The 23,268-nt window shown below is 40.1% G+C and overlaps 2 protein-coding genes across 5 annotated transcripts in view; one reads left to right on the top strand and one right to left on the bottom strand.

Moving 5' to 3' along the window:
* The window catches only part of LOC5570087 (myb-like protein Q), a 476,649-nt gene that overhangs the window by 208,872 nt on the left and 244,509 nt on the right, over positions 1–23,268 (top strand). The window lies entirely within an intron of this gene.
* Positions 870–23,268, bottom strand: part of LOC5570084 — a 44,223-nt gene continuing 21,824 nt past the window's right edge. Inside the window, exons 1-3 of one of the 3 annotated variants that reach the window (XM_021840899.1) lie at positions 21,013–21,489; positions 19,744–20,045; positions 870–1,618 (exon numbers count right to left, since the gene is read on the bottom strand). In XM_021840899.1, the coding sequence (XP_021696591.1) occupies positions 19,915–20,045; positions 21,013–21,421 (540 nt within the window). In that variant the 5' untranslated portion in view covers positions 21,422–21,489 and the 3' untranslated portion in view covers positions 870–1,618; positions 19,744–19,914. Of the gene's footprint in view, positions 1,619–19,743; positions 20,046–20,623; positions 20,946–21,012; positions 21,490–23,268 lie in introns of those variants that run through there. The other 2 variants (XM_001653021.2, XM_021840898.1) reach the window with 2 other exon arrangements.

Here is a 23,268-nt window from a genome sequence, read left to right as displayed (position 1 = left end):
ACTCCTCTTTTTCCAAACCAACATTGCTTTGATTTGCTTCTATCATTTTGTAAAAATACTGCATCAATGATCTAAAAAAATATCAACTCCTTCCGTTGGGCAAGCACGACTAGTAGGCATATGCTTATTAATATGGCTGTTATTTCACTTTGCTCGGGATAGTAACTCAGCAATTGAAAATCTTAATTGTTGTTACATGTTTGATACTGAGGCTGGATGATGAAACTTGGTTGAGTGTTTGTTGAAGGATGCAATCCAAAATTTTATTTATTTTCCTTAACATTTGATTGAATTTTTATACTGATTGTTTTTGCTTGTAGGACACACTTAATAGATGGGAGAATGCTATAAAAACCAACCAATCAGGTTTCCAGTAAGATATGTACCGGATCTGTGATTTTCGTAGGCCGCTCCAAGTACGTTTCCAGTACTTTGAAAATTTTAATTTTGATCGAATTACTAGTCTTAAAAAAATACATCAGCAGAAAGAATTAATGTACGCACAACACGAGAGGGTGATGCACACGGTTTTTTAAGGATTGATACATCTTTTTATACTAAGATTCCCTAAACTCTTTTCAGTAATTTCTCTGACAAATATTTCAGTAACTTCTTTACAACTGCATTTAAACAACAGTTCTGGGATTTCTTGAAAATATTCATCAAGGAATTACCGTAGGAAAATGAAACATGGCATGCTTTTATAATATTGTTTTTTGAAGCATTTTAACGGTTTTAATTGAATGATAAAAAGTTCAAATCTTGTGACACAATTGGTATTGTACTGTTAATTGACACTTTTGGCTGTAGAATACAGATTTTTTGATCTGGATTGGTTGGGCTTTCGGATAGAATAAAAGTCTTTTCACCATTATTTCAATACTTCATTTAACTCTTAATCAATACTGTTGGTAGGAATAAAACCTATCGCATTCGTTAAAAAATATTAAGTGTAGGGATGTGTGAACGAGAATAAATATACGTTTGTAATGTTCGTGTGACTACGATCCAGTGGCAGTAAAATCGTCTCGAAAACATTCAACCTTAGCTTAGAGTTAGAAATTAAAACTTACAGAAAGTTTCTAGAATCAGTCAGTTTCGAGGTCAGAATAACGATTAAAAACTAGAATTATAACAGACGCCGTGAAAGTGTCGTAAGTTCGGTTTCGATGTCGCAGTTGTTGTTCATCTTACTGCTAGAGGAGCGTAGCCATCATTCGATGAAATTCCTTATAACCTTACATGTACAAGAAGAAAAAAAGTGTTGCTTGTCGGACAGAAAAAGCTCCCGGGGCTTTTTTCGCGAGGAAAAAATAGCGAAGAAGAAACGTTCGAAGAAACATTAGCGCGGAGAAAAATGCATCGCCGCGTTACACCACACCGCCGTGTCAGTTATAAAGAGCCTAACCTAACAATAAACAATTAAAATCTCTTCAACTCCATTATGCGCGAGTGTCTTTCCCTTTTTGCATGAGGGGGAGGAGGGGTAAGACACCGGGCGAAAGGGGGTAGTTTTCGAAAGAGTCTGGGGGCCTTACTCTTGTTCACGCTGTTTAACGAGTGTGCGCATTTATGGTATGGTCTCGTAATAGGAGCCGATCGGTGGTGATTTTTTGGGCTGCAATAAAAAGCAATAGTAAATTAAGGGTATTGAAAATCGGACGAAATTGACTGGAAACAAGCGGCGCCAATTGGAGCCCTGCCATTTGCAGTTTGATGTCGAAAGTTGAGTGGTGAAAAGGGTGCGGTTCGTGTTTCGAAATTTGTCAAAACCAAAAGTTTGTCTGCTCTTCTGAATTTGAATAATAAAAAATATTAAGCTTAACAGGTGGCAAGCAAGTTGAAAGAGAATTTTCAAGATATAATATATGATCTTCAAGAAGTTAACAACACTTTGTTATCCGACGTTACCGATGAGCCAATGCAGACAAAGTATACTGTTCAACAACCATCTGGAACGTTCTTCCGACAATGTACACGTCGTTAGCGAAGCCTGCCCGTTTCATAACACCTTCTAGCGCAATTTTGAACAGGAGGCAGGGAAGGCCTTATCGAAGTCCTGTGTGTTTCAAACAGGTCCGATAACGCACCCGATATCTTCACACAACACTGTACACTATCCATCGTTGCCTAGATTTAGTCAGTTTCCCGGGAAAACCATTCTCGTCCATAATTTTCCATAGCTCTTCGCAGTCGATGGTATCATAGGCCGCTTTGAAATCCATGAATAGGTGGTGCGTAGATACTAGATATACGGCATTCAGGTGTTAATCGTAGTGCTGCTTCCACCTTTCAATCACCTCACGTTCGTCTTCCAAGATACCTCCATCCTAATTCCGACACATTTCTCAAGTGGAGTTTCGGTGAGCTCAGCCTCATCCGGCAACACTGCTTCAAGGCTTTGGTGGATTAAAGGTATCACCTTGACAAATTGTGTAACGTCGCCAATCTCTGAAAGTCCCTCACCAAAGTCGACATTTCGGATGCGATTGTAGAACTCACTCTCGGTTATGTTAAACATCCGGTTTTGTTCCTTCCGCTTCGAACATTCTCCATAACGTCGCAATCATTTCGCAAGAGCACACAACCGCTGTGAATGGGTGTCGAGGATCCCAGTAATGTCGACTTCTCTGATATCTCGGAGCTCTGCGGGCCTAACAATTTCAGTAACATGACGAACTAGCCTCGTTGATCGATTCCCCTGCTTGTACTGTGTTAATCGACACTGTGGCAGTGTGGTGATCCGACTCTCAAAGCGTCGCATGTATGCGGGTTTCTGTGCGTTGGGGTGTGTGCCACGTCAAGGTTTCCAGAATTGCTCCGAAAATTCCTTTGAGGCCTATTTCATGGTGTCTTTTCAGATATCTCTAAGAAGTTCATCGACCAGGAACGTGCATGACGTGCTTTCAGTATTTTTTTTCTAAGTATTTCTCTAGCATTTGATTCAGGAAAAACTCTCGCAGTTCTTCCAAATATTTCACAAGTAAATTATCAAGTATAATCTCCCTCAATTCTACAATAGTATATTTAAGGTTTCACACCAGCAAATACTATAGCAATTATTCTAGCTATTCTTCTTACTAATTCTACACAAATTTCTTCAAGCATTCCCTCTATGCTTTTTAGAAAAAAAACCACTGACAATATGGCTTTTAGGCCCTGTTCCAATTTTAGTACCATACGCTTATGTTTACAGAAACACATGTTTACTAAGTTTTTAAGTGTTTTTCGTTAGTTTAAGTCAAATAAAAAATATTTTTTCTGGTCCTTTTTCGTAAAGTGCACCTCTTTTGGAAGAATTAGATGTCCATCCAAACACAACGCTTTATATATTATTAGCCAGGCATTGGATATATTTATATATATCCAACGCCTGGCTTTGTGTCTAGCTTTGCCAAAAAGATCCTATATTGTCCGATTTAGAGCTTTTTTTTCTATTGTGACAAAGGGTGGTCCATATAAAACTGGTTTACTGGCTCCAGCGTTGTTGTTATTCATTTTCGTGTAAAAGTTATTGAAGTTTTTCTGATAAAAATCAAACAAATCTGTAATTTTTCGAAATAATATTTAATTTTATTTTGTCTTTCGAATTCCGTCAAAGGATATTTTAAGGTGATTATGAAACGAAGCCACACCTCAAATTTTCAAGAGCACAAGACTTGAGAACCAAACAGCGCTCTGCGTTGAAAATCTATCCCATTGGTCACCACCAGCAAGCGAGCAATTTGACAACACGAACTGTTGTCAGATTATCTCGCACTTGAAAATTCAATGTTTGGCTTCGTCTTATAATCACCTTAATGTTTGCCCCAATCGGAGATATTCACAATCAAAGAAGGCGTGGTTTTTTAAGATAAACAATAATAACTCCCTACCGGAAAATGATAGCGAATTCCTACACGCATTAAATTTCGCATTTTTCAAAGCTCTAAAAGTATTTCATAGACTTCTTTGATGAGTTATTATAATTGATAACGCAGGAACCAGACAGCCGGTTTTGCATAAACCACCTTTGTCGTCACATGAAAAGTAAGAGGTTGTTTCCAAGATACGACCGCCAAGTTGACGTTGGATAACGTTAGCCTCTTATATTTCCTGGCTTGGGACCGTCACGAACTTATGAATGATTTCTACTGCTAAAAATCCAATTAATTTTCACACTATTTGTTGCATGTCAATTCTGATTTATTATAGACATTTGTGTTATTAATTTGTGTTAATACAAAATAATCACTTTACATGTATTCAGAAGCTTAGTCCGTTATATTGAAGAATTGATTTTTAAGTGTATACTTAATCATTGTTAATTTGGAGCAATTCAAAATATTTGTATCATTCCTTAACAATAGAAAATATATTGCATTCCGACAGCACTGCAGCAGCGTCTTCGGAAACATTCTCAAATTGTCGTTTTGTCAATTATTCATAACTAATCAGAGATGAATTATAGCAAGAATGTGGTAAACACATTAGCAAATATAACACAAACAACTCTTTAGTACACATTTGTTAGCTCTGAAAAGGGCCGATTGAACTGTGAGAATCGAGTAACTATTATTTAGTTCACCGACAGTTCTGTTGCTGTGAGAATTGCCAATACTGTTGCGCTTCATGGTAGAAATATTTTCAAACCTCTTTCAAAATTGAATTATCGTCCTGAAAAGGACGGTTGGGTTTGGATATCGTCGATCGTTATTCCATGCACAGGTTTGATGGATTCAGTGCTAGTTTTGAATTCTGGTCTCGGTGATGGAGGTGATTTAACCTCAAAATCTGTACAGCGTACGGCCCTGCCACTTCAGAGCGTAGCCGACAGAATTCTGGATGACTTCAGCACACCGCGGGTTTTCTCGTAGATGAGACCGAAGGTACGCTTGACGTCACCACGGCGAGCCAGACGGCGGTGGTTTGGTGATGATGCAATTGATGTTGTCACGCAAAACCTTGCGATGACGCTTGGCGCTTCCTTTTCCAAGTCCGGTTTATCTTCGGCAACGATTGTAACAAAACTGATGCTTGGCCGCCGGCTCAGCTCCTTTTATGCGGTACGCAATGGATGAATTCTTCTTGCTCGCTCGCTGTTCACTGTTCGTCTCGCTCGCTCGCAAGAGAAGGTCATAAAAGGGACCGGCAGCCGCGCACATTCAATCATTCAATTGTTTCAATCCGTCCAGAGAACACTACGACGATGGCTCTACCAAGCAGACTACCCGTAAGTGCACTGGTGGAAGCGGCCCCACGAAAGTCGCTTGCTAGAGCGCCTCAGCCACCAAACGAGTCAAGAAGCCGTATCGCTATCAGCCAGAAACGGTCTCTCTGCGTGAGATCCGTCGCTACCAGAATTCGACGGAGCTGCTGATCCACAAATTGTTTTTCCAGCGCCTGGTCCGTGAAATCGCTCAAGACTTCAAGACCGATCTGCGATTACAGAGCTTGGCCGTCATGGCCCTGCAGGAAGCGAGCTAGGCCTATCTTTGAGGCTACCAACATGTGCGCGATCCACGCCAAGCGTGTGACCATCATGCCGAAAGCCTTCTAGCTGGCTCGTCGTATCCGTGACGAACGAGTTTAAATTGAATTTGGACACAAGCAAAACGGCCCTTTTCAGAGCCACAACAATGCATTCCACGTAAAAGAGTTACGGCTAGAAATATTTCACCTATTATTATAAATGTATGTATTTATTTAATTGCCAATTGAAATTTCGGATGATTAGTTTTCCAACGGAGTGAAATGGCAAACAAAGTTTTACATAGGTTCCCGTCGGGCGGCGGTAGTATTTTTGCAGTCTTCTCTGTGCGATTATTTGGTTTCGATCGACAATTTCCTACCAAATCAAATCATCAACGAAGCTGTTGCTGATAAGTTTTAGCTTTCAAATCGACAAGTTTATACTGATCGCTTTGTCATGCATGTGGTTAGCGACGACGACGACAACGGCATTATTCAATCATCGCTAAATGCGAGGCAAACCGGGATCGTCATTCTAGTGCCGTCCCCAATTTATCTCTCATGCACACAATGTCGAAGATTGCCCTGCAAGAGCGCGATGGGAAATTGATTTCTTGGCCCTGTGATTCTCGAAAAGCTCTAATGTTGACGCTAATGAAAGATCGCATGCAAATGACTGACCGAAATATGAATCCATTACATCCATTCACCAGTAATGTCGCTCTTCACGGTGTAAAATTCTCATAACTCTCTTTCAAAATGAAATTGTCGTCCTGAAAAGGACGGTTGGTGGTGGTCACAATCGATCGAACTGGGTTTTCATTCCATTCTTAGACAGAAACACACCAAAAGATTACCGAAAACGATTTAATTAAAATGCGGTCGTGCGCGTGCGCGTGAAGTGGAATTTGATTGGCTTCGACTGAACACGAGATAATGGAGAGAAGTAAGAAGAAGACCGAAAGGGGCGTTTCCCTTTGAATGACGAAAGTGGCTAAGATATCGCGCAATGATGTCTGTGTCAGGAATACACAAGAAAAATGTGCTTTTCTATGAAAAATAAGACATGCTTCGATATTTCTCAATTTTTCAATAGTTTAGTCATGAGAATCAATAGTTTTCATTGTTGGAGTAGATTCGTAGAAAGATTTCCAATCGATTGGTGCAAGAATCTTAAAAATCTATCCGGGCGTTAGTAAGTTATTAACAGTCAAAATCTAACCACTTTTCGTGACGCGAGCGATTTTTCGTTTTTCGAAATTGTACCCCAGTATGTTGCCGTAAGACGTTATCCAACGTCAAAAAAGCTCTCAATTGAAATTTAATGATCTACAACTTTGCTGAAGAATTTATACTATAATTCAACCTCTGACTAGGATGCTTCCAGAAATATCTCGTCGATTAGAAATTCCGCTATTGTTTTTTCCAGAAATTCTACTATGAATTCCTTCATGATTACTTACTACAACTTCTCCAGAAATGCTTCCAGGGATTTTAATAAAAATTTCTTCAAATTTTCGTGGAAATTTCTCCAATGTTTCCTACAAGATTTCTTACTGGAATTCATTGACTCTACAAATTCCTAACTGAATCTTGAAGGTTTTTTGTTTTTAGAAAAATCTAATCAAGTTCCTGCGAGAGTTTCTCTAAGGCCAACAATTTTTCCGAAGACTTTATCAGGCTTATGACCAGGATTTTTTCAAGAATTTACTTTCAAATGTTTGCGAATTCCGAAAGGTTGTTTTAAGTAATTTAAAAATAATTCACTTCATTGAAATATGTAAGTCCTTTTTTGAGCGTTTATTCAGTGATTCCATCAATTTCTAAGAAAATCCCCAGTGTCTTTTAAGAAATAGTGAATTTTACCGATGGAAGAGTGAACGTTTGTGACAGTCCTGTGTAAACAGTATCATAGCCTACGTGATTGGAAACTCTGAGTCGGTACTACACGTGAATGTTTGTTCATGTGGATTGCCTTCTGTTTCTCGAAATAATCCAACAAAAATGGCATATTCCGTAATTGCAAAAAATGTTATATGCAACGAGTTGCAAAACTCGATTTTTTCAGCACTCGTTGGATAAATGTACAACTCGTGCTGTAACAATCATCATTTTGCAACTTGTTGCTTACATAACTATTTTGCGTGTCTTAAGGATCAAACCAGTCAACATTTTGGTTCGTAGACACAATTTGTAATACCATTTATTTATTTTTATTAGGCATATTATGCGATTCCGACTTTTGACGTATATGTAATTTTGAACGCACATTCTTATACGATACGTGGTTTACTGGCAAATCATGTGCCTCTAGTAAAGTTGGGATTGCTAAATTTGAGCGAACCAGCCTGCGGCTGAAAGCCTCACTTATAAAGAAATCTAAAAAAAATAAGGTTTCTCTCCAATAAATACTTTCGCTATTATTCCAGTTATTCTTCTTGTTATTAATACACCAATTTATTCAGGGAATACATCCGGTATGTTAACTTTTAAGTTTTTAGCTCCCGGATTTGTTTTTTAGTAGTTTTTACAACAAAAATCCTTAATCAAGATTTACAAGTCATGAAATTAATAAATTGGCTGGGTCATGATATCAGGAGCACAAATCATGATTACAGGAATCTTGGTTCTTCATAAGCGTAACATGTCAGCTCTGAGGGGTGTGCTTTGTTTCAACTTATACGTATCGATGACCCTTTTAAAATAAGCGGTTGTGTGGTCAGGTACCTTAACCTCGATCAGGAGGTTCGGGGTTCAAGTCTCGTTCTAGCATTTTTTTTTTATTTTGTCGATTAAAGACAGAATTGCGACTCATAATTTTAGACATTTGACAAATCATGGTGTTTACCTATGTACGAATAGTGAAATGTGTGTTTTACGAACTTCAAAGTTCTCATGTTCGAGACATTTAGTCGCAGCTCTGACTTCAGTTTAACAGTTTAAACAAAATTTCAGCCAACAAATCCTAAATAATCAATTCAATTTGGATTTTTTTTTTCATATGTTTTGCATAGGGGACGGACCTGGTGTAGTGGTTAGAGCACTCGCCTCTCACGCCGAGGACCTGGGATCGAATCCCATCACCGACATAGTCACTTATGACGTAAAAAGTTATAGTGACGACTTCCTTCGGAAGGGAAGTAAAGCCGTTGGTCCCGAGATGAACTAGCCCAGGGCTAAAAATCTCGTTAATAAAGTCAAACCAACCATCCATATGTTTTGCTCATGCTATTAAAAAGTTCGTAAAGCACGCCAAAAGTTATGGAATCAGATGAATATCATTGAAGTCATAGCTGAACAAAATTCAATTTTCAATAAAATGAGGAAAACACTTTGAGACAACTCGACCAGTGGATTACAACAGTGTTGTAACAGATATTGTTACTCAATTAGCGCGTTTTTTTGTTACAAAATATGTTATAATTTTGGCAGGTTTGTAGATAAAATAACAAAAATTATAACACCACTTCCTCTACAGTATGGCCCATAAAAAAGCGAAAATTGTTTGAACGTGAAAACAGGATCCACAAGCATTTTTTTTTCATTGTTTTTGTGAGTGAATGTAATTTCTGATAACTGTAGTATATTCTGACATAACTTCGCTATCTAGGATAATTTTTGTCATATTTGTCTTACTGTCCCAAATAATGTAATGAAGCAAAGAAGTTAAAAGGTTTTGTCCGCTCAAAATTGTAAATAGCGTCTGATTGTCGTATACTCTGGTGATAAACTTTCCATCATCGAAAATAACGTTTTATTGTTGAGAAATTTAGTTTGTTCGTTATCAGAGGATGGATGAGTTCTTAGAGAACGTGGTCACAATAATATATTTTGTCAGGGTCATAGTTTTGAGGGTATTTGCGTTTTCTAGGTTTGATATGCCTTTATATTTTGTTTAAGTTCAATAAAAAATAAATACGGAGGTCTATAACAGTTTTTTGAGGAGTAATTTTGTTCCTTCGGTCAGAGACAACTTAGTAACTGACACTGAAGAAGACTGCAAGTGGTAGTTGAAATACGCGTATCTGTCAAAGATAAGCATTTAGGAACGGAATTAAAAGGTATACGGTATACTCCTACTTTTAAGTTTTTCTATAGAGATTCTGCTCAGAGGATTCAAACATTAATTAAAGAAAACTTATATTAAAACTAGTATTATCCAAAATGAGCCTTTTTTTCTAAAATATGTTTAAATCTCCAATGACGAATGCTGGAGACAAGGCATGTGAAGAATCTCACGCCAGCGTTGATGTTTTAGAAGCTTTCATCACAAAGATATCGAGCTCGACGACCGCAAGATAAAATTTGAAAGTATGCTTCCAATTTCTCTCTAATAAGGTGAAAATAACAGATAAAAATCATGTCCAAAGCGTTAAACTGAGTCTAAATAAATTAAACAATACACATTGTATCACAACGCGGCGGAATCTGTTCAATTGTCCATAACTGGAGTTTTTCGGGTAATCGCACAAATTAACACTGCTTTTAAGAACCGAACAACGTGATACGGGCACTACGGTTTATTAGATAATTCGAATGCAGAGTACAGAGCAACGCGTGACTGACTCGGTTGAGGCTCGATTTCTTACTATCTATATTTGCTTACTCAGGCTATGCGTGATGAATGTTCAATAGTATTTAGCGGCACACAAACTTATCGTTATCGGTTATCGTAGTGGTAGTAGGTGAACAATTTAGGCGAGTGACCGGTAGCACCAACGATTCTTCTATACGTTCCCAAACATCCCGGCCGCCTTGAAAGACCTTTCAACCCTATCTACATCGTATCTACCTTAACAACTACAATTACCACTTAGCGAGATAAAATGGTAAACATAACACTTTCGATTTCACTGTTTTTGCTGTGTTGTTGACTTCTACGGGTGTTGACCTCAGTCCCCTAGACGGCTCCAAGATAATTCTGGCTACGACGGTGTTTGCTTTTTGGATGCTTGCCTTCTGAATTATGCTGCTGCTGCTTAAGATGCAAATCGTGATGGTTTCTGATGCTGGTTGATATGGACGACTTCAGTGCTGGTTGGATACTCAGCTCCGTACCACCGACGTTGATGCTCCTCCTGCTTGCGGACTTCATGCTTTCCCTGGAGCGGAGGCCTCCGTGGCCTCCGCGGGTGCTCCCAGCACCGTTTATGCTGTCCCGTCGTTGTGAGCTCGACGTCGGACATTTGGACGATGGTGTTGCAAATGATGATTTTCTCGTGGAACTACTCCTCTTCGTGATAGTATTGGGCTTCTTCTTCTTCATTGATGCTCCTCACAGGTCGTCAAAACAGTTGGCCAAACTGTCTGCTGACCGATGGGTGGTGCATCTTGGAACCGAATTACTGCAGTCTTCGGTAGGATTGATTTTAAACGCAAATATCTGCTCATCAGAGCAGGAATCTTTGACCTGGCGATGCAAATTTAGAGAGAATTACTTTCTTATCAAACTGTGGAAACCTCCAGTCTCCACGGCATCCGTGATGCCGAGTCTAGTAGCGACATGCTGTTCTAGACCGATGTGTTAGAACACATAACGTGTGGTTAATCCATGGTACGTGCGACGAACATTTCTTATGGCATGCAATACGGACCTTAGCATAGAGGCAGACTTCAGCGTGGGTGGGCTTGGAGCCAGAATAGGAAAGGGGCATCAAAGCTGGCAAAAAAGAAATCGCATTACTTTTTGCTCATACAATAAAATACAAACACTTAACTGGTTCGCGGGGATCCACAGATCCCCGCAGGTGCCTGAGGCACCTCAGTGGAGGGGAGTTTATTCCTCCTCTTGCGTAATGGGTAAATTATCTCGAATTGGGAGGATGCAAATTTTAGAGATTCCTCTCTCGTAGACGCCATCCTTAGTGCGTACGACGGCAACCCGAACGTTACCATCACTACCGAAGCGCACTTCGGTAACTCTGCCCAGCTGCCATTTCAATGGTGGAAGATTTTCATCCCGTAGCAGTACCATCGTTCCGACGGCAAGGTTATCGCGCTGGCGTGTCCACTTAGTGCGACTATGTAAGGTAGAAAGGTACTGAGTCGACCATTTATCCCAAATCTGTCGTACAAACTCTTGGGTCCGTTGCCACATTGATAATCGATTCTCTGGAATGTCCTGATAGCTTGGTTCTGCTAGGTTCGTTAATGGTCGTTGCACCAAAAAATGCCCCGGGGTCAAGACATCTAAATCATTCGGGTCACTGCTGAGCGGTGTTAACGGACGAGAATTCAAGCATGCTTCTATTTGAACCAGCACCGTCACGAATTCATCATGAGTAACGATTCGGAGTCCAATCGCCCGCTTGAGATGATATTTGAACGATTTAACAGCTGCTTCCCAGAGCCCTCCAAAATTGGGAGATCTGGCGGGAATGAATCTGAATTCTATGCTGTCGTTACAAGAGTCCCTGACTACTGCCTCCTGGAATTGCTGACTTTGGAACAACTTCGCTAACTCGTCAACTTCTCGCTTCGCTCCTACAAAATTTTTCGCATTGTCGCACATAATCAATTGAGGTTTTGATCTTCGTGCTACGAATCTCCGTAAAGCTGCGACAAACGCTTGTGTAGTCAGATCCAAAGCTATCTCCAAATGTATCGCTTTCGTAACCAGACAGACAAAAACAACCACGAAACATTTTATCGGACGGGCCTTTCGTCCAGGGTACGACATCGAAAATGGTCCGCAATAATCGACGCCTACTTATAAGAAAGCTGGAGCCGGGGTAACTCTTTCTCGAGGAAGGTCTGCCATTATTTGATCGAGAACTTTCGGCTTACTTCGGAAACAAGGAATGCACTGATGAAGCACCTGGCGTGCTGCTCTTCGGATGTTCAGCGGCCAAAATCTTTCGCGTACTGTGGACACAAGAAGTTGTTGGCCAGCATGTAGGTATTTTTGATGATAATGTTGCAAAACCAACTTCGTGAGTGGATGTCGATGGTCCAAGATGATTGGATGCTTTCTCATTGGCGCTACCGCAGCATTTCGAAGCCGGCCGCCAACATGTATTATTCCATGAACTAACTTTGGATTCAGGGTGTGTATTCGAGACGATTGCTTGACTTGATTACCTTTCCCTAAATCTTTCAGCTCCTCCGGAAAACATTCAGTTTGAGATATTCTCACCAAGTTCATCAATGCTTCATCATACTCAGAGTACGTGAGAAACCCAACTCTGCGCTTAATTCTGTTTGATGGCCTGCAGTTGTGCGCGAAGCGTCGCACCAAAGCAACAAGTCGTTGTAGTGAGTTCAACGACGATCGTAAGAAGAAGACTTCATTCGGAGGCTGAATTTGGATAGCACAAGTAGTCACAGCTTTCTCTTCAACTATAGCTTCTTGATCGTCCGTTGAAGCGTCTTCGTTTTGAGGCCACATTGAATGACTTTGTCTCAACCAAACTGGGCCATTCCACCAAAGTGAGCAATACTGAAGTTGTGCTGGGACCATTCCACGAGATATGACATCTGCGGGATTTTCTATTCCGGGAACATGGTTCCACATGGCTCCTACTGTCAGATGCTGTATTTCGGACACACGATTCGCTACAAACGGCTGCCATCGAGCTGGAGATGAAGAAAGCCAGCATTTCACTATCGTTGAATCGGTCCAAAAATAGGCTTTCGTGTTTGATGGAAAATTGCCCTTTATCTTTTCGTACAAGTGACTCATGAGCAACGCAGCAGAAAGCTCCAGTCGAGGAATGGATTGCTTTTTTCTTTTCCTCTTCAAGTCTTCGAGCGGAGCCACCTTCGACTTAGATGTGAGGAGAAATACGGCGACGGTGTCATCGTCCCAGACGCTTCGCATGTAAAAGCATGTTCCGTAAGCCTTTTCGGAGGCATCGGAAAACCCGTGTACTTCCACTTCAACGCATTTCGGATTACATCCGACCCAGCGAGGAACTGTAATAGACTCGAGGCTTATCAGATTTCTCCGATACTCCATCCAGCGATTTTGCAATACTTCGCTTAAAGATTCGTCCCATCCAACTTGCTCCTTCCACAGATCTTGCAAAAACATTTTTGCCACTACCACTATTGGCCCAATCAACCCTAGGGGATCAAAAATCCGAGCAGCATCGGAAAGAACTACTCGCTTGGAAATTGTAGAACCAAAATTCCATGTTGGCACTTTAAACCTGTAGCAATCGTCGTTCGAATCCCATAGTAGCCCAAGAGTTTTGATAGCTGCGCTAGATGACTCCAGCTCCACTATTCCTCCGTCATCGCGCTGATGGGCCGGTAATCCACGCAACACTTCTTCATGATTACTTCTCCATTTTCTCAAAATGAATCCAGCCGAACTCGTTAGATCACTCGTTTCTGCTACTAGCTGCTTCGCTTCTTCTATCGAATCTGCGCCGGATAGCATGTCGTCCACATAAAAATCCTTCTTTACGACTCTCGATTCGATTGGATGAGTAAATTCTCCGTCTTCGCTAAGCATCTGAATGCACTTGGTTGCCAAATACGGGGCTGAAGCTGTCCCATAAGTGACTGTGGTTAACTTATATAACTGAATCGGCTCATCGGAAGAATCTCTCCAGACAATCATCTGATATTGCTGGTCAGCTGGGTCCACTTTCACCATACGGTACATTTTAGCCACGTCAGCAACTACAACGAACATGTGCAGCCGGAATCGAATGTTGATGTCGTACAGCTCATCCTGGACCACAGGTCCAACCATTAAGGCGTCGTTCAATGACACTCCTGTCGATGTGACGCAGGACGCGTCGAATACCACGCGAAGCTTGGTTGTCGTGCTATCAGGTTTGATGACAGCATGGTGTGGCATATAATATGCTGGTGGATCCTCGAACTGTTGTTCTACCTTGACCATGTGTCCCATCAATAAATACTCCTGCACAAAGTCAATGTACATGGCTTTCAAAACTGGATTCGCTTCCAATCTCCGCTCCAATCCTAAGAATCGCTTTACAGCAATCGACCGTGATTCGCCCAATTTCCCAATCATATTGGGTTTTTTAGGCAGGCTGACAACAAACCTTCCAGTTTTATCACGAAACGTGGTTTGTTTGAAAAATTCTTCGCAGGCAGATTCCTCGAGAGATAGTGTACTCTTAACATGACATGATTCCAAATCCCAGAACTTGGCCAGTTGATCCTGTATGCGGCTGGTTGACTCTGCTTCGGATAAATTGCTGTTAAGGACTACTTGTGGCAAAGCATTAGAGCTGATCTCGACGACTCCGGACACGATCCATCCAAAAACGGTGTTCTGCATGACAGCATCACTACCTTCTAGCTTTCGACGTTCCTCCATCAACAGTTCATAAAAATGTTCCGCCCCAATGATCATATCAATTGTTCCAGGTACATTGAAACTAGGATCCGCTAACTTGTTGTTGGACGGCAAATTCAGGTGTTGTATGTTCACATGCTTGCGTGGTAAACAGGATGTAACTTTCGAAAGGATGTGAAACTTCATCGAGGTAGAGAATTTAGCAAGGTGGGGCGAACGAGGGCTAATTTTAGCAATAATTGCATTGGTGGAAGATGTCTCCGAGGACCCAACTCCTTTAATTCTCAAATAATCGGTGAACGGTTTACACCTCAACCTCTGGGCGAAGTCAGTGGTAATCAAATTACGTTGTGATGCGCTGTCCAGCAATGCTCGTGCAAACAGGATGTGACCAAACTGATCATGAACACGAACAACAGCGGTTGATAGCAGTACTTCTTGAGCAATGTTTGCAATATTTGCTTGAAGAGAGACGGAATTGCATGTGGCAGTGTTTTCTGTGGTGGGCTGAGGATTTGTTGCGTTTGAGCTTGCAGAAGGTGTAGGTGTGTTTTGTTGTGTGGATTGAGTGAGTGGTGTACGGTTTTGATTTTGACTTTGTGGCCTTGAACATGGTGGTTGTGTTTGTTGACTGTTCGCTTGTCGTGATCGCGGGGCGGTGTGTGGAACAATTGAGGGAATAGCACTGTTGGCACGATTCGGAGCTGCAAAACCTTCATGTAACAATGTATGATGTTTACGCTTACATACCGTACAAAACCCTCGAGAGCACTTTCCGACGACATGTCCTGGAGCTAAGCAGTTGAAGCATAACATATTTCTCCGGGCTGCAGCAATCCGTTCTCCACTATTCATTTTCCTTAGCACTTGACATTGGAACACACTGTGCTGAGCACCATCGCAGAAGCAGCAAGAGGTCGCATCAGCAGATACCGCATAACTTGTCGCCACTTTGTGTTGATGGCGTTCTCCGTGGGTTGGTTTAATGGGTGCAATCGATTGCAGAACTGCACAGTGATCTCGCAAATATGTCATAAGACTGTCAAACTCCACGAACTCCTTGGAATTATAGTGTGTTTCCCAATTGCGGAGGGTGGTTGCGTCCAGTTTCAAGCACAGGATGTACGCCATCAAAACTGACCAATTCTTCGTGTCTATCCCCAGCTTGTCGATCATCTGAATATTTTTGTCAAAAGTACTTACGACGTGGTTTAGAGCTTCGAAACATTCTTTTCGCACTGGCTCGACCGCAAAAATAGCGTCGAGATGCGTTTTGAGAATAAGTTTCTTGTTCTCGTAACGCTTCTTCAAGGTGGTCCAAGCAATTCGATAGTTTGCAGCCGTCATCTCAATCGAACTTATCTCTTGCAAAGCCTCTCCGAATAGCGACGTTCTCAAGTACGTGAACTTATCAATGGCCGATAGCGATTCATTACAATGTATCAGCGATCTAAACGTGTCCCTAAACGTGATCCACTGCATTAACTTTCCGCCAAAGGTGGGAAGCTTGATATCGGGTAGTTTGACTCTCGATGTGCTAGGTGCAGCTGATGATGATGCAGAAGAACATGATGCAGCATGGTTGTGTTTATGCTGCGAGAGAGCTGCCTTCACCTCGCAATACAGGTTCTCGAACTCCCACACTGTTTCCTTGTTTTCAGCTACTTGTTCTTCGTGTTTTTCCTCCTTCTCAGCTGCCGTCAGATCCAGTTCAACGACTTCAGTTAAAATTTCGATGTTTCGTCGTACTTCATAAAACTTGGCTAGTGTTTCCTCCAACATCGCAAGCCTTACCTCGACTTGATTTGCATCGCGCTCCGATTTGAAACGCTTGCTAAAGGCGCTGATCATCTCCAACGTATTTCGAAGTTGTCGCTCCTGCATTTGAAGCTCTAATAAATTAGGCATTTTGTCCACTAGAAACAATCACTTGTACCACTATTGACAGCCTACCGTTCCACACACGCGATCTTTTGACAGGATTCAGTGAAATAGCGAACAAGACCGACCATAAATTGCCAACAAAGCGGACGTTCTAATCAACCGTAGGGACCAGGGACTAAAGCTCATAATCAATTCCAACACCACCTTCAAACCATATTCGACATGCAGCTCATATTGAAATCAATTTTATTTAGCAACTTATCGAACAACAATAATCAATTTGTCGATGGCGGACGACTCATGCAATGACGCCACACCACAGATTACTCATGCACACACTTTCCTTTATTGAAGATTCGTTCTTTCGCTCCACAGCCAAGGAGAGGGTGCCATCAGCTGGTGCTCCACTCACAGGTTCATTGGAGATGGGATTAGCAGGATCGCTTCACAGGCCAACGTGTCTCCCAGGATCAAACACCAAGTCACTTCTCCGCTTGGCAACTCTTCTTATTGTGCACTTTTCTTGTTGATCGGGTCGCTGACCACAGCTTATAGTTCACTGACCCTTGAAGACCGCTTCGCTTCACTTCACAGAGAGTCCTTTTTGTCCAGCGTTCTAAGCACAATTCTTCCCGAAACACCAGGTCCGCCGGTCGATCCGGCTCGAAGGACCAAAAATGTATCACAACGCGGCGGAATCTGTTCAATTGTCCATAACTGGAGTTTTTCGGGTAATCGCACAAATTAACACTGCTTTTAAGAACCGAACAACGTGATACGGGCACTACGGTTTATTAGATAATTCGAATGCAGAGTACAGAGCAACGCGTGACTGACTCGGTTGAGGCTCGATTTCTTACTATCTATATTTGCTTACTCAGGCTATGCGTGATGAATGTTCAATAGTATTTAGCGGCACACAAACTTATCGTTATCGGTTATCGTAGTGGTAGTAGGTGAACAATTTAGGCGAGTGACCGGTAGCACCAACGATTCTTCTATACGTTCCCAAACACACATAAAGAATAAAATTTATGTTTCGTTCACATTTTCTATATAAAACTACCATAAAACATGATATAACGATATAAAGTATAAATCATTTTGTAATTATCCATAACTGAATTGTAACAAAATTTATTATAAGCAATTGTCTTCAAATTATTATAACAAATTGTGTTATAATTATGTTTTAAATTGAAACAAATTTGTAACAGCCTTCATCAACTCGATGTGCTTCTCACAAAAATGAAACAAATTGTGTTATTCGTAACTAATCTTGATATGATTGTGCTGCAATTTTGTTGTAATCCACTAGTCGGGAACTACTTTTAATCAGAACTCTTGTTACTGTTAGAAACATTTGATATTCTACAAACTTTTCATAAATTTTATTTTGAAGAGAACATAACTGAAAGATTCAAATTTGCTTCCCAGTTGCTTGCGCCAACTCTAAACTTACAATTTTTGGCTCAAACTTTAAGTCGAGTCTGATACACAACACTGAAGACAGCCTTACAATTGAGGTCGAAATACGCATATCTGTCAAAGGACATAAGATTTAATGGAGACGAATTCCATGTCAAATCGGTCAGTCACAGAACTCGACCATCTTCGATTTGCAGAAAATTTTGCACATGTTTTTGGTATGATACAATAAGTGTTTTCCATAGAAAAATCAATCACTTTGACTCGATAATAACTTATGAAAATGGCCTATACATTTTGGTATGCAACTTATTTGAAAAATTCTAACTCCGAAATTGTTAATTTTAGAAAAAAATGTTCTATGAAGAAGTTGTAGTGAACCGTTTGGCCAACAAGAAAAAAATATACACTGAAATTTTTTTTATGGTTTTTCATGAAAAATTCAAAAATAAAATTTAAATTTTAAATTATTCAAAAACCCCATTTTTAATATTTTTTTAAATTTTTACCATAGAATCTTGAAAGTATACAGATGTTTGGGACAAAGTTTCATTATGGAGAAATTATTAATATTTTTTTTTTCTACTATCAACTTTTGATCGATTTTTTAAATTTTGGGTTTTTGTCAAAATATATAGCTTCTGATGATACTATAAAAATCTTGAAATAATTCTGAACTATAATGATTATATGAATAATTTCTCTAGAAGCACCCATTTTTTAATTATATCGAGTGTAATGAAAAAAAATATTATTTAAATATTAAAATAGGTCATTTTCATTGATTATTCGCGATTCTCCATCAATAATAATGTGTTTTCCTGAGTAAAGATCTTATTTATTTCCACTTACTTATTTTCCTTGATGGAGAATCGCGAATAACTAATAAAAAATGGGGGACGGACCTGGTGTAGTGGTTAGAACATACGCCTCTCACCTGGGATCGAATCCCATCCCCGAGATAGTCACTAAACATTTTTCAGTGACGACTTCCTTCGAAAGGGAAGTAAAAGCCGTTGGTCCCGAGATGAACTAGCCCTGGGCTAAAAATCTCGATAGTAAAGATAGAAAAAAAAAACTAATAAAAATGGCCTATTTTAATATTTGAACCATATTTTTTTGCATTTAACTCGATATAATTCGAAAAGGGCTGCTTGTAGAGAAATTATCCATATAATCCTCATGGTTCAGAATCATTTCAATATTCTTAATGTATCATCAGAACGTATGATTTTGACAAAAATAATTTTTTTTCAGTGTATATTTTTTCTCATAGTCCAAACGGTTCACTACAACTTCTTCAGAAAACATTTTTCTCTAAAATCAACAGTTTCGGAGTTAGAATTTTTCAAATAAATTGCATGCAAACATTCATAGGCCATTTTCAAAAGTTATTCTTGAGTCGAAATGATATTTTTTTCTATGGAAAACACTTATTGTATCATACCAAAAAAAAAAAGTGCAAAATTAAATCCAAATCGAAGACTATCGAGCACGATTTTTATTTTTTTTATCGACTCATTCTGGATGGAATTCGTCTGGAATTAAATGGTATAGTGCTTAATTCGGTTTTCATTTATTCAAACTTTGAGGATTCTCTCCATCTTTTGCTTTTGAGAACTTTCAATAAATAAGCCACACCCTAATGGTGAATTGAGTGGAGTTCAGTGCATCTGAGCACTTAAACAACTCATTTCCCTTACCTGGTTTTGAGCGCTGTTGGTAGCCTCTGAATGGACGATGACTGCTGCAGTTGTACCTTATTATGATCGCCCAAAATAATGAAGACGATGACTGTTGGCCCCCTTTTTCGATGTTGATGTTGATGCTACCGAAAAACCGCCGAGTGGCCGAAATCTTGAGGCTCCCATTTTCTATGCTTCCGTGTTGGTTTGAGTGTTGTCAAATCTCACGAAGTTATCGGAGCGACTTTTCGGCATGATTGGATCCACCTCGATCAGTTTGAGCAGGGCGAGCAGGCTGAGGGCAATGTACGGGATGATGACTGTTGTAGGTGGGTGGTGCCGAGCGGAAAAGAGATGGAGAAAAGCAATTATCAAATTAGTCAAGTGGAAATGCTTTTGGCGCGTGAGACGTGCCGACAAATTTCGGTTGGAAATTATGTGCTATGCGCCTGTCGATAATTTTGGTTCCACTCAATGATGCAATTGCAGATGGAGGTAGTGTAGTTATAAGTTGAGCGGTTTTACTCATGGGTGAAGCAGTGTGGCAGATTGTTGAATTGCGGGCTCTCCTATGCAAAGAGTTGGAAGTTTGAGCAATTATTGAAATAATTTACGTTATATAAGATCCATACTAGAGATTATCCATACACCACTTGGATATAAAAACATCAATTTTGGACCCAAGATTCAAATGCGTCCACCTATGGAATATCCGAATGAGCTGAAGCTTTCAGAGGGTCTTCAATTAGTTCTAAGGCATACATATTCTTTAGGAGTGCCCCGTGATATTTCACAACTTTAACAGTATGGGATACTGAGCCGGGCCAGTCTAAGTCTCATGTTTTTTCTTATGCAAAACTAGGCTAGTATTTGATTTAATAATTTAATTACAACAAGATTAGTTTCTTACTTTTGTATATTTCGTTTAACAACGTCATTGTTATAAACAGAATGTACATATATTGATTATGATTGGCTTGCTAAATATCTTCATAGAAAATTACTTTCTTCATTTCAACTGTTCCACAAAGCAAACTTATTCGGATGACTAACTATAAAGAATCAGATCAGTAGAACGCTCTCTCTGTTCTCGATACCTCCGCCATCCATGTTGGTATGGAGCATATTGTCAGTCATTTCAACCTGCAGCGGCTGAACGGAGGGTTTCCCAAATATGTCTTCCAGGGTGCAAATCGTGTTCATCACATAAAATACAACAACTGGAGAGAATTTTCTTTATCAGATATGGAACTCCACTCTTGATGTTCCCAGCGATAAATTACGTACCCAACAATTTGAACATCACGTACACGTAATCCGTATAGTGGCGAAAGTTTTCGTCCCAGATGGAAAAGGTCAGCAGTTCGGCAACGTACGTGAAGACTTCCAGCAAAAAGAGATACTTGGCTGGCTGTATGAAGCGTCGGTTCTCCAGCCTTAGACCGGGACAGGCAATCGAAAGCCCAAGAATCCACAAAACTGCAGCGATCAATCTCACCAGCGGGGACCACCGAAACGAAGGAACCACCACGTAAAATTGATTGAAACGTTCGAGCCAATACCATTCGCTTTCATTCAAAATTTCGCGAAGATTCCAAAGTTCCCGAAGGACGAAAAACGATGCCGTGGCCAACAGCAAATATCCGTTCGATTTGGTGTACTTGATCACGTTTAGTGAATTGTTTGACCTTTCCATGATGTGCAATTCCGGGAGCCGAACGCCACAAGTTGAGATCGCGATCAGATGCACTATTAGACTGAATAGCGCCGTTTCAGACGAGAATGCATCTTATGTTTTCTTGTTCTTCTTGGCGCTACGTTCCAAAAGGGACAAAGCCTGGTTCTCAACCTAGTGTTCTTATGAGCACTTCCGACATTATTAATTGATAGCTTTCCTTTGCCATTGACCATGTTTGCATATGTATGTCGTGTGGCAAGCACTATTATATGAATATACTCTATGTCCTGGAAAGACGAGAAAATATCCACTACGAAAAGATCCTCGACCGGCGGGATTCGAACCCAAAACCCTCACAGCTTGGTCTTGCTGAAAACTGCGCACTTACCGCTACGGCTATCTGGGCCCCTTCTCTGTGCGCTTTGAATAGAACTAGATTTAATTTGGAGAGCACTAACTGCTTGATGTGTTTGATGAGTAGTTGATTAGAAAATTGTGCTCGGTAACACTTGTGATTGTTGCAAGAAATCGTTGCTTAGTTAAAGTAAATGAATATTCCTACGAATATAACTTTTGTCCAAGAAAGAAGTAATTGATTACTTTAGTAAAACTTGAGTTAAACAAAAACGGAAAAGATTAACTCAATACTGCTGGTGCTGGTGAAATGGTTCCTTAATGTTGATAATTGCATCGAAATGAGCAATCAGTTCGATGCTTTAGACAAATTTTCCGAACATCAAATTGAAGCAGCCTCTTTGATTCAAGTGTGGAAACCAAGAGTGCCGCCTATTATGGTTAGTAGGGCGATTCAAAATTTTAAAATGTTTGAAATTCCAATCTCCCGTATATTGGTTACCATCTATACCATAAAAATAGTATTCTGTTAAATTCTTAGCTTTTTCGGTGATGGTAGCCCAATCACAATGTAGGTTTATATGGAAATTACTACGGAGAAATTTTGAAAAATGTTCCAAACACGTTTATTTTAAAATTTAAGTACTAACTTATCATCCCATAGTGAAAACTAATTCTTCAAACCATAATAAAGGATGTTGCTGAATAAACAAATCCTTTTTGAGCTGATTTTGTTTGGCATTTTTGAAGATGTTTGTAGGGCCATAATCCCATACGAAGCTAAATAATAGTAAACAAACCCATGAATATATCTTATTCTATCCGTCGGATTGAATTGCTCTCTTCAGCAAATTTCTATACTATGATTTGAAGAATAAGTTCAATTTTGGGATGATAAGTTTGTACTTACGTTCCAGTACTAACGTGTTTGAAATATTTTCCAATATTTCTCCATAGTAATTTCCATATCCACCCGATTCTGTTTTTGCACGGGGGATGCGTACCGTGCAAAAAAAGTTTTCAGTTCAAAATTTCAAAAACCGTGCAAAAAAAGTAACACCATTTCTCGACATTTCATGCAAAAATAGTGTAAAAAAATCCGTGCAAAAACAGAATCGGGTGTAAACCTAAATCGTCTTTGGGCCACCTTTAAATCACCACCGAAAATGCTAAAAAATTCTTCTTCTTCTTTCTGGCGTTACGTCCCAACTGGGACAAAGCCTGCTTCTCAGATTAGTGTTCTTATGAGCACTTCCACAGTTATTAACTGAAAGCTTTCTTTGCCGATTGACCATTTTTGCATGTGTATATCGTGTGGCAGGTACGAAGATACTCTATGCCCTGGGAATCGAGAAAATTTCCTTCACGAAAAGTCAATCAGCGGGATTCGAACCCTCGACCCTCAGCATGGTCATGCTGAATAGCTGCGCGTTTACCGCTACGGCTATCTAGGCCCCTAAATGCTATAAAATTACAGAACGTTATTTTTATGGTAAGGATGGCAAGAAAGA

Source organism: Aedes aegypti, chromosome 2 (genome assembly GCF_002204515.2).
Source record: "Aedes aegypti strain LVP_AGWG chromosome 2, AaegL5.0 Primary Assembly, whole genome shotgun sequence".
NCBI lineage: Eukaryota > Metazoa > Arthropoda > Insecta > Diptera > Culicidae > Aedes > Aedes aegypti.
Note: the sequence above shows the minus strand (reverse complement) of the source record. Positions and strands in the feature narration are given on the sequence as shown.